The sequence below is a fragment of the Morone saxatilis genome, unplaced genomic scaffold (assembly GCF_004916995.1).
Source record: "Morone saxatilis isolate NCDOM2014 unplaced genomic scaffold, NCSU_SB_2.0 Contig3, whole genome shotgun sequence".
Classification (NCBI taxonomy): Eukaryota; Metazoa; Chordata; class Actinopteri; family Moronidae; genus Morone; species Morone saxatilis.
In genome coordinates, this window is record NW_023339873.1 from 15,595,880 (window position 1) to 15,608,593 (window position 12,714).

The following is a 12,714-nucleotide window of genomic DNA, read 5'->3' on the forward strand; positions in this document are numbered from 1 at the left end:
GAATTATTTTTTTTACTATTAACTAAATAGCACTTTATCCAGCTTTTATCTGTCTCAAGACAGGCTGACTTGTTTTTGTGGCAATAAATCTTCCCAAACCTGTTAAAGCAACCGATTCACTGTGTTGTGATCTTTAAATATGTCTATTCTCATGAATGTCCTTCCCCAAAAGGGAGGTGATGGAGTAAATGAGTGAGTGTCGCCCTGGGTCATGAAGCTTTTTTAATTAGCACTATTTTAAATACAGCTGTAAAGGGCTCCAGCTGAGTGGAAAATTGTCCAGCTGAGGGTTCAAAGCTACACCTTTTATGAAGCTTTAAGACAGGCTTAGCATAGACAGCGTTGCATCTTGTTAAATTAACTCAACTCCCCCAATGTAATGTTTGAAATTGCTATGATAACAACCACAACAGTAGAATATTTGGCTTTATTTTGCCATGGCATTGTGTATTTGGTTTAGAATTTGACAGTATAATACAGATAAAACATTATTTCCCAAGAGCAGGCAGCAGCATCATCTTCCCATGTGCATTTAGATCAGTTAAATGTCAGAACGAAAGATACATCAGTGCTTAAATGAAAAATATAAAATTATAAATAAATAATACAAACCTTTTGGGCCTTAATGAAATACTCAACTAAATAAAATCTTGTTGTTTGTGTATGCCAGCACAAACTTGTCATTATCAGATTTATCAGGCCAGTACAGAAAAAACACAATTTGTTAATTTGGCTTTATTAGGTTAGGAGTAAAATCTGATTGCATGTCCACCGCTGTAAATCTTTAATGGGTTGCAGTTTGGTTCAAATAGCGTAAGCCAGCCATCCTGAGTGTTGCTCCAGTGCCAGCCGCAGTTCGCAGTGGAGACCCGCATGGAGAACAATTAGCAATTGCTTCCTTCATTTGGCAAAAGTAAAAGTAAAGTCGAAGTAAAAGTAGTGTAAATTCATCTTGTTCCATTTTCAGATTAGGAGTGCAACCAGCCCTCCCACTGCTCCTCCAGCGCCGGCCACTGCTGCCGTGACAGTTCCTGTCAGACCAGCTGCACCTACAGGAAGATCACACAGGTTTAATCAAGGTGTCAAACTACACAGGGGATGAGACAGACTACATGAAACAGTAGCACAGCAGTGTCATTATATTGTACCTAATTAAAACCATAAGATTAATATGCATTTTAAACATCAAATTAGCATTAGGATTTTACCTGCTGCCTGCAAAACAGCCACTGTACTTCCTGCTGCCACTGCTCCTCCATTAGCAACTGCAGCAGCTGACATCATGCTAGCAGCATAGGAACCCACTGCAATGCCAGCTGAGGTAAAACCTATACCAGCCAGGACAAAAGGAGCCCCGACCACAGCGCCGGCTGCACATGGACAAAGAATACAACAGAGGAAACATTGTTGCTAATTTGTTAGACCACTTTAAAATGGATCATGCAAGATGTGATAATTTCTACATGAACGTTTGGTAAAATCAGTTGAAAAAGTGAACACAGGTGATCCATAAAGGCTTTTCAAAGACTTACTTGCTCCTGCTCCGACTAATGCAATTGTTACTGAAAAAAAGAGATGAAACAAAAACACAAAAATCACCATTTAAAGATCATCTGGTTCAATCATAGACTGAATCTCATTATTACATTTTTATAAGGAAAAACATATAGATAAAAGTATCCTTTCAAATAAATGTATCAGTATTATCAGTGATACTCACAAAGCCCCATGTCTTGCTCTGCTTTGATGAGTATTGGACTGGGCTGAGTTTTATATAGGCTACTTTATGACGCTTAGGTATCATTTCTTGGGAAATGAAAAGAGGGCGTCACAGATTCCTTATCTGGGACCTTTAGCACCTCCCAGAGGGCAGAGGCTGAAACAGACAGTGAGGAAGTTAGGATGTGTTATATAATTTAACCTGCCCTGTGTTGTTGTACAGAGATTGAGTTGATGGGAGCAGGGAGCCTATGATTGTGGAGGATCTGTTGACAGTGTGCTGCACTTTTTAGACCAGTGGTTCCCAAGATTTTCTTTAGTAGACCCCTTTTCTATGAGTAAACTGAAAACCCCTGACTCACTGACACATTTTATAGATATTTCATATAAGCATAACAATAGTACAGAATAACTGATAAACTATGTGAATGTAACTTTTGTTTAAGTCTTCAAAGTTTAGATCTTAATTCTAAACTTTTAATTTAGTTTTCTTCACAGAAACAAAGAAAATGTTGAGATCCAGACCTTACTGTGCATATTTTTTAAGTTTTCTTACATCCCTTCAAATGAAAAAGGCCCTCATGACCCCCTGTGAAGTTTTGATGACCCCTAGTGAGGGTCTCGACCCCAAGTTGGGAACCACTGGTCCAGACAGTCACACCAAACTGTTAAAGATGTAGTGAGGACACTTTCAATGATTATTATAAAAAACTGTCAGAGTATTCACTGTTTCACTTTGAACGAAGTTGTCTGAGGAAGACTGTGCTGGGCTTTTTTGTTGGTGCAGTCTGAGTTAATACTGAATTTGACTGTGTTGCTTATATGTATACCAAGAAATTAAAACAAGTCTGATGGTTATAGCTTCACCTAAAATATGTACGGAAGATTTAGGGTGCAGTGCCAGAAATCATTGGGTTTTGGATGTATTGAGGTTGTTGTGGCACCCAGTGATTGATTATTGCTTGACCAACCTGCTTCATATTACTGTGCCCCTTGTTTGTTGGATATGGGGCCTATTATGCTTATATCACCAGTGTACTGAAGGACGGTTATGAAACTGTTGGTGTGTAAGGAGAATAGTCAGTGTGATAAAATGCATCTTTCCAGGTCTCCATGGTGGAGGGGAGGTTGTAACTGCAACAGAACAGCTAGTGCATCACACACTGCCTCCCCCACTGAATAGTCAGATTCCCCATCAACTTCCAACAGGAATGTGCAAGGAGAGTCAAGTGGAGGTCAGAATCTGACGCAGAGCTGCAGGAGCAAGTTGTTTTGAAGCAAACGGCAGGAAAGGCGAGGCTGACCCAACTCCTGATTCATTCACTACTTATAGCCAATACCGACCACATTAAAAAGGAACATCATGGACATGATGTCAACATATACAAAACTCTGCATGCTAAAAGGAATAGATCATCCTCTTAATCAAAAGCCACACCTGGAAATCTGCAATAAAGCCGTTTTATTTATACACTTCATACAGTTATTTTATATACATTTTCAATGATAAGATTTTGATGTTACAAAAATAGTCCTAACACGCAATTAAAACAATGACATCACAAAGTACACGCAACTTGTATCTTCAACAACAATAAATAACACTAAATCTTTTTTGTAAAGGCACTTTTTTGAAACAAAAAGTCCTTCAAAGGCAATGCAGAATAAAGTGACCCACGCACACAGATTACTTTCTCCACAACAAAAATACTACCCTGACATCCCAACAATACTATATGTGTTCCTCCTGCCAAGGAACACAACCTGCAGCTGAGACTAAATAATTACACAGAAGGTTTTGTTGCATTTTGGCAGTTTCTGATGGGTTGTGTTCCTCTCTATGCTCCACCGGCTGGAAACTCCCCATCCCTTGGCTCCTCCAGGTTCCCTCAGTGATGCTGTGGTCAGCATTCTCCCAATCTGCAAAGGCTGGAGGTGTATAGGCCTCAGACCTGCGCTCACAGAGGAAGTTATGGATGCATAGGGAGGCCATAGTTATCTTAACCACCTTTTCTGGTTCTAAACATATGGTGGACCTGAAAACCCTCAACCTGTTTGCAAGAATGCCAAATGCATTTTCCACCACTCTCCAGGCCCTTGAGAGACGGTAGTTCAGTACCCGTTGACTTTGGTCCATCTGCCTGCACGGATACGGCTTCATGAGGTCAGGCCTTAAAGGAAATTCCTCATTGCCTACAAACATGTACGGCATTGTTATGTCGGAGTTGGGCAGTGAATCAGGTGGAGGAAAGTTCAGCAGGTCCCGATCCATCGCTTTACGCAGGTCAGATTGAGCGAAAAGTCCAGCATCTGAGACCCGACCTTGGGTATCCACACAGGTATAGATGAACTTGTAATTTGCATCCACAGCCGCCATCATTATCACAGAGAACCCGGCCTTGTAACTGTGGTGAAGGCTTCCACTTTTTGCTGGAGGTTGTATGTAGATCCGTCTTCCATCAAGCGCACCGAGGCAATGTGGAAATTGCCATTTCAATTCAAAGTCCTGTGCTATTGTCCGCCATTCTGCCTCCGTTGATGGTGTCTAGTAGTAGAATAGAAAAACAGTAGAGGCTATGAGTTGAACTTTATTTGGTACACTGATTATTATATTTGCCACACATGGTAAAAAATAATACATTTCTGCGGTACAGTGAATATGAATTCATTATTCTATAACTCTCACATTACAATATATACATTTATTTTGCTTCCTGTTGGGAGTCACCACAGCTCCTCATCTGTTGATGTGGCATAGGCTTTTTACCCCAGATGCCCTTACCCTAACCCATTTAACCAGCAATAAAGAATGTCCTGGCTTGTGTATCCCCAGTGGCTGGGAGCAAACTGGGGTTCAGTGTGTGGCCTATGGACTCTTGGACATCTCTTAAGTTGCAATAATTACATGTAAAGTATCATTAAAAGCAGTACCTTTTCAAAGTGCAAATATTGTGAGAAAAGGTTATGACCATATTGCTTAACAGAGAATATTTTATTTATGTTTGCAGCGTCTGGTAACCACCAGAACCTACCTTCAGGAAGTCTTTCTTCATGACCTGGTACAGAGCGGCACAGGTCTCCATAACTATCAGTGAAATAGTGCTGGCCCCAATCCTGTACTGGAAGCTAAGGGACCTGAATGTTACACCTGCATCAGAAATAAAAGTCATTATAAAATATACAGTGATAAACAACAGCTACATCAATTTAAAATCTGGGAGACACACCTGTTGCTAAGAACCGCATGGTCAAAGACAGGCGCTCTCTTGGGGATATGGCCCGTCTCATCTTGGTGTGCTGTTTGGTAATGAGGGGTCCGACCATCCCCAGCAGGACGTCAAACTCCTCTGCTGTCATCCGCAGCATCTCCCTGAACCCAGTCCTGTCGTGCATCTACTTGCATGGTGAGCACAGTAATATTATATCAGAAAAAAGAAAGATATAAGCACACACAGAGACAAGTTTTCCATGATTTGAGACAAAAACAGAGCGCAAAGATTATTTATTAACCTCCAACTCTCTCTGCAGAACAGACAGTCCTTGCTGCCCGCGCCTCCCCGACCCCGACCACTCTCTCCTCCATAGTCTTTTCTTTTTCTTCCGTGTTTTCTCGCTGCACATCAGCGCACAAACTACTTGGATCGCTAGCTTCTTGCGTACGTCCATTTCTGCAGGAAAGAGCTGCTGTCTTCTTCTTCCTTTCCTTCTGCTGCTGCTGCTTCTTCTTCATCATCTGCAAGCTAAAAGTTACAATGGCGTATTGCTGCCCTCTACTGATTGTTATTACTTCTTTTTCATAGTTATATTTGTATATAGTGTGTAGATATTCCATCAGTTTCTTCCTTGTAGTCCACTTATCCAGGCTGAGTAAGATGCGCGCAGTAATAACAGTTCAATGAGAACAAGTGAAATGTGCAATCACAGTTCAGTTACTGGTTAAAATATCTGAACTTGATGGATATACAATATAGCCTATTTAATTCTGCAATGTGGAAACATTGTATGTTTTATTGTCACAGTAATGGGGACTAGTAAAGTGCACAGAGTAACAGGTGGAAGCTCTCACTTTCTGCTAAGCAGTTTAGAGGTTTGGCCAGCAGGGAATATGCATGGGAACTCATGCATTTCAATTGAAGTGACATATAACCATTAAATGAATCTGAATTGAATGTATTAATAAATAATTTGCTAGTTATTTAATGAAGAATGTCCTGGCAGGATGCAATAAATAATAGACCTGGAGAAACTACAATGTGTCTGGCAGTGTGCAGCCTACTCTAATAGGACATGAGGTAGCACAATCACTTTTATCCTTAAGAGACCATAGCAGTGTTAGAATCCTTCATCTGCGTTATAATATGAAATGAGCAAGATCTAAAAATGTATATCCTGGAAAAACTGGATAAAGTTTATGACTCTGGTAGACAACCGAAATGCTGATGTATCCAAAAAGGGGATGTGACTCCATTGACAGACAACCAGGTGAAATGCACTGTTACCTGAATAAAATTATGAATTTCTCTGGGTTTGAACATTGTTGGAAACATTTGAGATAATGTAAGTACACAACTCAACAAAACATAATATAGGTCTAGTGTTTAGAAACATTTTAATGTGGAAATATTATAGCTTTAAATGATTAACTTCTCCATTGTACTAAATTTATGCTGTTCCTTTATTATTTTCTGGGGATAAAGCTGGCCAGCCATCCCACTGCTCCTCCAACCCCGGCTGCAGCTGCAGTGGCAGCTCCCGACAAACCAGCTGCACCTACAGGAAGATTATGCAGTTTTTTAATCTACAGAGAACAAGAGAAAGACTACCATTGTTATCACACCGTTTACAGCATTATTATAAAATTGTACCTTAATGACGTGACAATGTAACAGCATTGTTGCTGTTTATGATCCAGGTTTGCCAGATGTGTGTGTAATATTTAATAATTGTATGTAGACCTACTGTGTTATTGCACACCATATGATTCCCACTTTGATTACTGTCCCAGCAATGATCATCTCAGCATTAGGACACACAAGTTAAAACCACCATATCAAGAGCAGCATTTACCTGCTGACTGCAGAACAGCCACCACACCTCCTGCTGCCACTCCTCCTCCGTTAGCAACCGCAGCAGCAGACATCATTTTAGCACCGATGGAGCCTGCAGCTACTCCAGCTGCGGTGAAACCTGCAGCTCCCAGAGCGACAGGAGCCAGGAACACAGCACCTACTGCACATGGAAACAGATCCTTATCTGTTAGACCGCTTTAAAAAAAAGATATTACTTAATCCAAGTCTACATAAAAATGTGTTAGAATCCGTTGAGAGTGTGATCCATGCAGTCTTTATGAAGTCTTACCCGCCCCTGCTCCAATGGCCACAGCTGTACCTGCATGAAAACAGACACCAACCGTTACAGCTCATCTGGTTCAATCACATTTGACATTTGCTCTGGTTACTGAACAACATATATGTAAAAAATATCTGTAGTGTCAAAGGAACAGCGACACTGACCAACAAGACCCATATCTTGTAGTTTAATTTAATCCAGAACAGTCTCTTCCTTGTGTTTGACTGAAAGACCAGGAAGTGAATCAATGTTTACTTCCCGGTCGCGTTAGTGTCCGCGTAACATTATGTGCAATAAAAGCTGTAAACTTGTATCTAATGTGCTTAATTATTAACAATTTCTAACGCTAGAATCATTTACTTTTAGTTATTATTACGTTAGAAATTCTTCAAACTACAGTAAGTCACATCATACACCCACATGACGATTCATATTCCAGTCAAAAATAAAGTGATGAATGTAATGTGCAATCAGAAAATGACCTCACAGTTCAGTTACCGATTTAAATAACTTAATATATATATATATATATTTAATTCTAGATTCTGCAGTCTGTGGTCCACAGACTGTGGATATATATTTATATATAATATATATATACTTTTATTTTCATTATCACAGTGATGGGGACATCAACACCCTGAGTGTGACAAAACAGTTTATTGTTAATGTCTGTGAAGATTTTTATAACATTGAAGAATTCTGGATTTGACACTTTCATTAGATAGATAGATAGATAGATAGATAGATAGATAGATAGATAGATAGATAGATAGGCTGATGTTACCTTAGAGCTGCACTAATCAATGTTATATGACAAATGAATCAAGTGACAGTGTAAAGTAACCAGTAAACACTTTCATATATTTTATTCCCTCAGTCGACATTATGAGGAATGGAAATATTTACAGACGACACACAACCAGTATATTTCACAGGTTTTTACAGATTTATTGCACAAAAACATGCTTTTATGTAACTAAATTTATATCATCTGCAACTGCAGTTGGCAAAAATACTGTAAATGTATCTGGTTCCTTCATGATTTTCAGTTAAAAGAAGCTGGCCAGCCATCCCACTGCTCCTCCAACGCCGGCCACAGCTGCAGTGGCAGCTCCTGACAGTCCAGCTGCTCCTACAGGAAGATCACACAGGTTAAATCAAGGTACTGAATGTTACATCTATTATAAACAGCAGTGGCTTTATATTCTACCTAAACATGGCAAATATGTGAATCTCTGTTATGACAATGTGAAAATATTTTTTTATTTTAGTTCCAGGATTGTTTTGTGTTGTTGTACTTCAGAAAGAAATAAAAGGGCCCATAATGACCCTGTGATGATCGTCCCAGAAATGACAGGTGATGGTTTTTACCTGCTGACTGCAAACCAGCCACGATACTTCCTGCTGCCACTCCTCCTCCGTTAGCAACCGCAGCAACAGACATAATTTTGGCACCGATGGAGCCTGCAGCTACTCCAGCTGCGGTGAAACCTGCAGCTCCCAGAACGAAAGGAGCTGCAGCCACAGCACCGGCTGCACATGGACAACAACAGAGGAAGACTGGGCTGCTAATTTGTTAAGACCACTTTAAAAATGGATCATGCATGAAATGGGGTTAGCATGTCTACATTAAAGTGTGTTGAAATCAGTTGAAAAAGTAAACACAAACACTGACCTGCTCCAATAACAGCAGCTGTACCTGAAACACGGGGTAAAAACAGAGATCAACATTTATAGCTCCGCTTCAGTCAGAGACCTTTGATACACTTACTATCTTTATTGCAATTTTATAAAGAAAACGTACAAATTAAAGTGCGTTTACTTTTAATGAAATTGTCAAAACAGTGGTACTCACCAGGGTCCATGGTTATCTCTGTTCTGATAAGCGCTGAGCTGGGCTGACTTTTATAACAGCTACTGAGGCTTAGGTTTCATTTCTTCAGAAATTAAACTAAGTTTGAATCTGAACCAAAGGGGGCGCCACAGAGTCAGTTTCTCCATTTGACAAAACAAAAGCTCATGTATACACTGAGGTAGTAAGTCGTGACTACAAGTGGAAAGTCAGAAACCAGTTTAGTCCTGACTGCTCCTTCAAAACAGCAAACTTTATCTTTAAATCACTGAAGGAAATTATGTTGTGATCCTGGATGTTGAGGAGACTCTTATCAAGCAGTATTTACCTGCTTTATAAAAGTTACCAGTGGCAGCAAAGCATCCTCAGCTCAAAGGTCATCTTCTGTTTACAAGTTAGAGACAGTCGATATCTGAACCCTGTTGCTGTTCAAGTTGTGAGCATCATAACAGACCTGCCTGCAGGGGCCTATTATTAATAACTGCATTTATCCTTTTGTTTGGATATTCATGGTCCCCAAAGATTAAAGCCTACGGATATTTGTGATGTCCTGACTTTTTTTTTCTAGCATCACCACGAGGATGACCTTTCACTTCACCTCTCTTCACTTTAATTTTCCACATGCCCACAGTCTGTGGAGTTCATTTATTTACAACATTGGAAAAATAACCCCACACAGTATTTATTGTCAGCAGCACAACATATAGGCAGACATAACATATTAGACAATAAATAATAATCACAGAGCGTCTTTGACTCACAGATGTATTGTATAAATTATTTCAGCAGTTTGAGATGACAAAAGTGTTGTTTATTAAATGAACTGATAATAATCATGACAAAAGTTAAAAATATTGTACATTTATTTATTTTTATTCATTTTTCCATCATCATTGCCATCATCATTGCTATCATCATCATCATCATCATTCTTTTTGGAGGATGGAATTAGAAGGCTGGTCAGCCATCCCACTGCTCCTCCAACGCTGGCCACAGCTGCAGTGGCAGCTCCTGACAGTCCAGCTGCTCCTACAGGAAGATCACACAGGTTTTATTCTATCAAAGTATCCAATTACAGAGAAGAAGAGAAAGATTGGCACTATTGTCATCACATCATACCTAAAAACATTTTACTGTGTTGCATACTGCACTAATCACCCGAATAAGACACCAGGGTTTATGTTAATGTGACCACATCAGTCTGATCATCTCATCATCATCATCTCTATTTGTTTTACCTGCTGACTGCAGAACTGCCACCACACTTCCTGCTGCCACTCCTCCTCCGTTTGCAATGGCAGCAGCAGACATCATTTTAGCAGCAATGGAGCCTGCAGCTATTCCAACTGAGGTGAAACCTGCAGCTCCCAGAGCGACAGGAGCCAGGACCACAGCACCTACTGCACACGGAAACAGATCCTTATCTGTTAGACCGCTTTAAAATGGATCATGTGTAATCTTGGTTTAGCTTTTCTACATTAAAATGTGTTCAAATCAGTTGAAGAGTGATCCATAAAGTCTTACCCGCCCCTGCTCCAATTAAACCAGCTTTAACTAAACAGAAAACAACAGTTACAGTACATCTGGTTCAATCACAGACATTGTTTGCAGTGGTTACTATCAGTATTACAGTTTTATGAAGAAAAATAATAAAAGAAAAACTATCAAACAAATATATCAACAAATATCCATATCATTAAAGGAACAGAGCAGCGATACTGACCAGCAATACCCATATCTTCTAGTCCGACAAGCTTTAATCTTTATGCTGAGCTTCAGAAATGTGAAACGAAACCACTGACAGTATATATACGGTCTCAACACAAGATGGCGGCAGAGAGTCACTTCCTTCTGTTTGACCTGACGCAGTTCAGCGTCATCAGCAGAACAGGAAGTGAATCGCAGCTATTTAACATTATTATTATTAAAAACAACAACGAAAAATAAATAAACACTTAATATTAACACACATGACTATTATTGGAACATCAGGGGGAAAAAATAAATAAAAAACCGGTAATCTGTGTACAAATCTGTATTGTACCAGCAGTTACAGTTAGTTGAAAATTAGTATTTAATGTGCAATTACCAACAATTTCTAACGCCTTTCATATTTAGTTGAATTATTATTATTATTATTATTATTATTATTGAACTGTGACTGAATCATTGCTTGTGCATGCCGACCAGTCGTTCTACAGTCAGTCATGATAAATGATAGCAATCACTTTTGATTTCCAGAATAACGTTTTCTTTTTGCTTTGATTTTTCTTTTTAATAACAAAACAACAGAGCAGATCATATGTGAGGTAAAAGTCATATAATGCAAACAGTCTGTGTAGAGCATAATTACCTGAGAGGAAACGGGTAATTTAATAATGTGCTTTCTTTTGTCCTTGCTGGTGAGATAACAACATTTAACGCAAAAACAAACAAACAAACAAAAACAATCATGACAGCTTGGGCCTTGTTGCCGTTCAGCGGGCGTGATCACGTGGTAGGATTTGCACATGCGCGCAGTGTCGAGGTGCTTATGGAGAGAAGATGCCCACTGCCATCATCCCCGTGTAGTGCAGGAGGAGAGCCACTCACCGGTCCACTCACCGCAGACTGTTCGTCTTTCAGCACAGCTGCATGTTGCAGTCTGACACCAGGAGCCTGATGTCTGTGGCTAATGCAAAACACACTGTCCTGAATCCGGTAAGAGGCTCATCATTATCTTTATTATTATTATTATTAGCAGTGCTCTGGTGCCATCATGCAGTGATCAGTAGACCTTCGTGTAGCTTATAATACAGATGCAAACTCCGTTTAAGGCGCTGGGCTGTCAGCTGTTGTCTATGAACGGCCTGCACACAGCGGACGTGAACTCACCGGCGCTGTCCGGCGGTCCGGGTACAGCCGAGCTAATAAATGAAATTATTGTAGCTCCCTCGCTTCATGTCTCCAGCTGCTGTCAGTGCAGGTATCCAGGTGTCTAACGTCAACTCTCCACCTCAGGTGATCCCATACACAGGGCCCATACCAGGAGGCCTGCACCCCGGGGAGATCATCATCATCCAGGGCACTGTGCCCCCAGATGCTGACAGGTAAGAGAAACACATTGAAGAGATAGATAGGAGGTGATAATTAAACAAATCACATCTCATACTTTAATCTAGAACAACTTCCAAACCCTGTTGTGTGCAGTTTAACGAAACACCAAACTTTTTAAACCCCTGGCACTCCCTCATTCTTTACCCTTACACACACACACACACTGAGCTAAAACCACCTCCTGTATTTTTGTACATTTCATGAATTTAATTTGACAAACTTTTGAAAGAAATAAAAATGATGTAACATCAATATTAACTTAAATGTATAGGCATATTTTCAATCAGCAGTTTTTACATCGTTGAACTAGTTTATTTTACATTTAAACTATAATTAATTAATATTTAAATTAAGTACGCTTTTGAGTAAATGTATATTTTATAATTTCATGTAAATGTTGACTTGTATTTTAGGCGGTGGAACAAAAACAACAACCACTGCTCAACATCAGCTGTGTCTAAAATATGTATGGTTTTTAAAGGAATTTATAATGACATCAGCTTTGAATTCAGCTGCTCCACCTGGAGGTCAGAGGTCAGGTTGGCAACACAATAGTGTGTTGCTCAAACAAGCTTAAGTATTATAAATACTTGTTGTCCTCTGGCTGAAGGTGAACTTAAACACTTTAGACCATCCAATAGCACTACACCACCTCATGGCTGATAAATGGGTCAGAGCAGTGGTTCCCAACCTTT

General features: G+C 39.8%; 5 protein-coding genes across 6 annotated transcripts in view; 1 reads left to right on the forward strand and 4 right to left on the reverse strand.

Moving 5' to 3' along the window:
* Positions 1-882: 882 nt before the first annotated feature.
* On the reverse strand, positions 883-1,808 carry LOC118337083 (interferon alpha-inducible protein 27-like protein 2A). The gene is made up of 4 exons (XM_035673933.1): positions 1,721-1,808; positions 1,533-1,562; positions 1,209-1,370; positions 883-1,049 (listed from the first exon to the last, which is right to left on the reverse strand). Exons 1-4 carry the CDS (start codon positions 1,728-1,730, stop codon positions 964-966), a joined length of 288 nt encoding a protein of 95 aa, XP_035529826.1. The 5' UTR covers positions 1,731-1,808; the 3' UTR covers positions 883-963.
* Positions 1,809-3,182: 1,374 nt separating this feature from the next.
* Positions 3,183-7,349, reverse strand: LOC118337072 (interferon alpha-inducible protein 27-like protein 2A). 2 transcript variants are annotated; one of them, XM_035673916.1, is made up of 7 exons: positions 7,233-7,349; positions 7,078-7,107; positions 6,787-6,948; positions 5,230-6,489; positions 4,947-5,112; positions 4,752-4,867; positions 3,183-4,264 (listed from the first exon to the last, which is right to left on the reverse strand). In XM_035673916.1, the coding sequence occupies exons 4-7, from the start codon at positions 5,383-5,385 to the stop codon at positions 3,452-3,454; spliced, it is 1,251 nt and encodes a 416-aa protein (XP_035529809.1). In that variant the 5' UTR covers positions 5,386-6,489; positions 6,787-6,948; positions 7,078-7,107; positions 7,233-7,349; the 3' UTR covers positions 3,183-3,451. The 2 variants fall into 2 exon arrangements, with proteins under 2 accessions (XP_035529809.1, XP_035529810.1); XM_035673917.1 differs by lacking the exons at positions 3,183-4,264; positions 4,752-4,867; positions 4,947-5,112 and having other exon boundaries at positions 6,310-6,489.
* A 576-nt stretch (positions 7,350-7,925) lies between these two features.
* On the reverse strand, positions 7,926-9,036 carry LOC118337084 (interferon alpha-inducible protein 27-like protein 2). The gene is made up of 4 exons (XM_035673934.1): positions 8,927-9,036; positions 8,747-8,770; positions 8,443-8,604; positions 7,926-8,203 (listed from the first exon to the last, which is right to left on the reverse strand). Exons 1-4 carry the CDS (start codon positions 8,934-8,936, stop codon positions 8,121-8,123), a joined length of 279 nt encoding a protein of 92 aa, XP_035529827.1. The 5' UTR covers positions 8,937-9,036; the 3' UTR covers positions 7,926-8,120.
* Positions 9,037-9,768: 732 nt separating this feature from the next.
* LOC118337082 (interferon alpha-inducible protein 27-like protein 2A) lies at positions 9,769-10,835 on the reverse strand. Its single transcript, XM_035673932.1, has 4 exons — positions 10,647-10,835; positions 10,448-10,477; positions 10,162-10,323; positions 9,769-9,952 (listed from the first exon to the last, which is right to left on the reverse strand). The coding sequence occupies exons 1-4, from the start codon at positions 10,657-10,659 to the stop codon at positions 9,786-9,788; spliced, it is 372 nt and encodes a 123-aa protein (XP_035529825.1). The 5' UTR covers positions 10,660-10,835; the 3' UTR covers positions 9,769-9,785.
* A 593-nt stretch (positions 10,836-11,428) lies between these two features.
* Positions 11,429-12,714, forward strand: part of LOC118337078 (galectin-8-like) — a 6,437-nt gene continuing 5,151 nt past the window's right edge. Inside the window, exons 1-2 of the mRNA XM_035673925.1 lie at positions 11,429-11,623; positions 11,924-12,012. Of these exons, the coding sequence (XP_035529818.1) occupies positions 11,558-11,623; positions 11,924-12,012 (155 nt within the window). The 5' untranslated portion in view covers positions 11,429-11,557. The remainder of the gene's footprint in view (positions 11,624-11,923; positions 12,013-12,714) is intronic.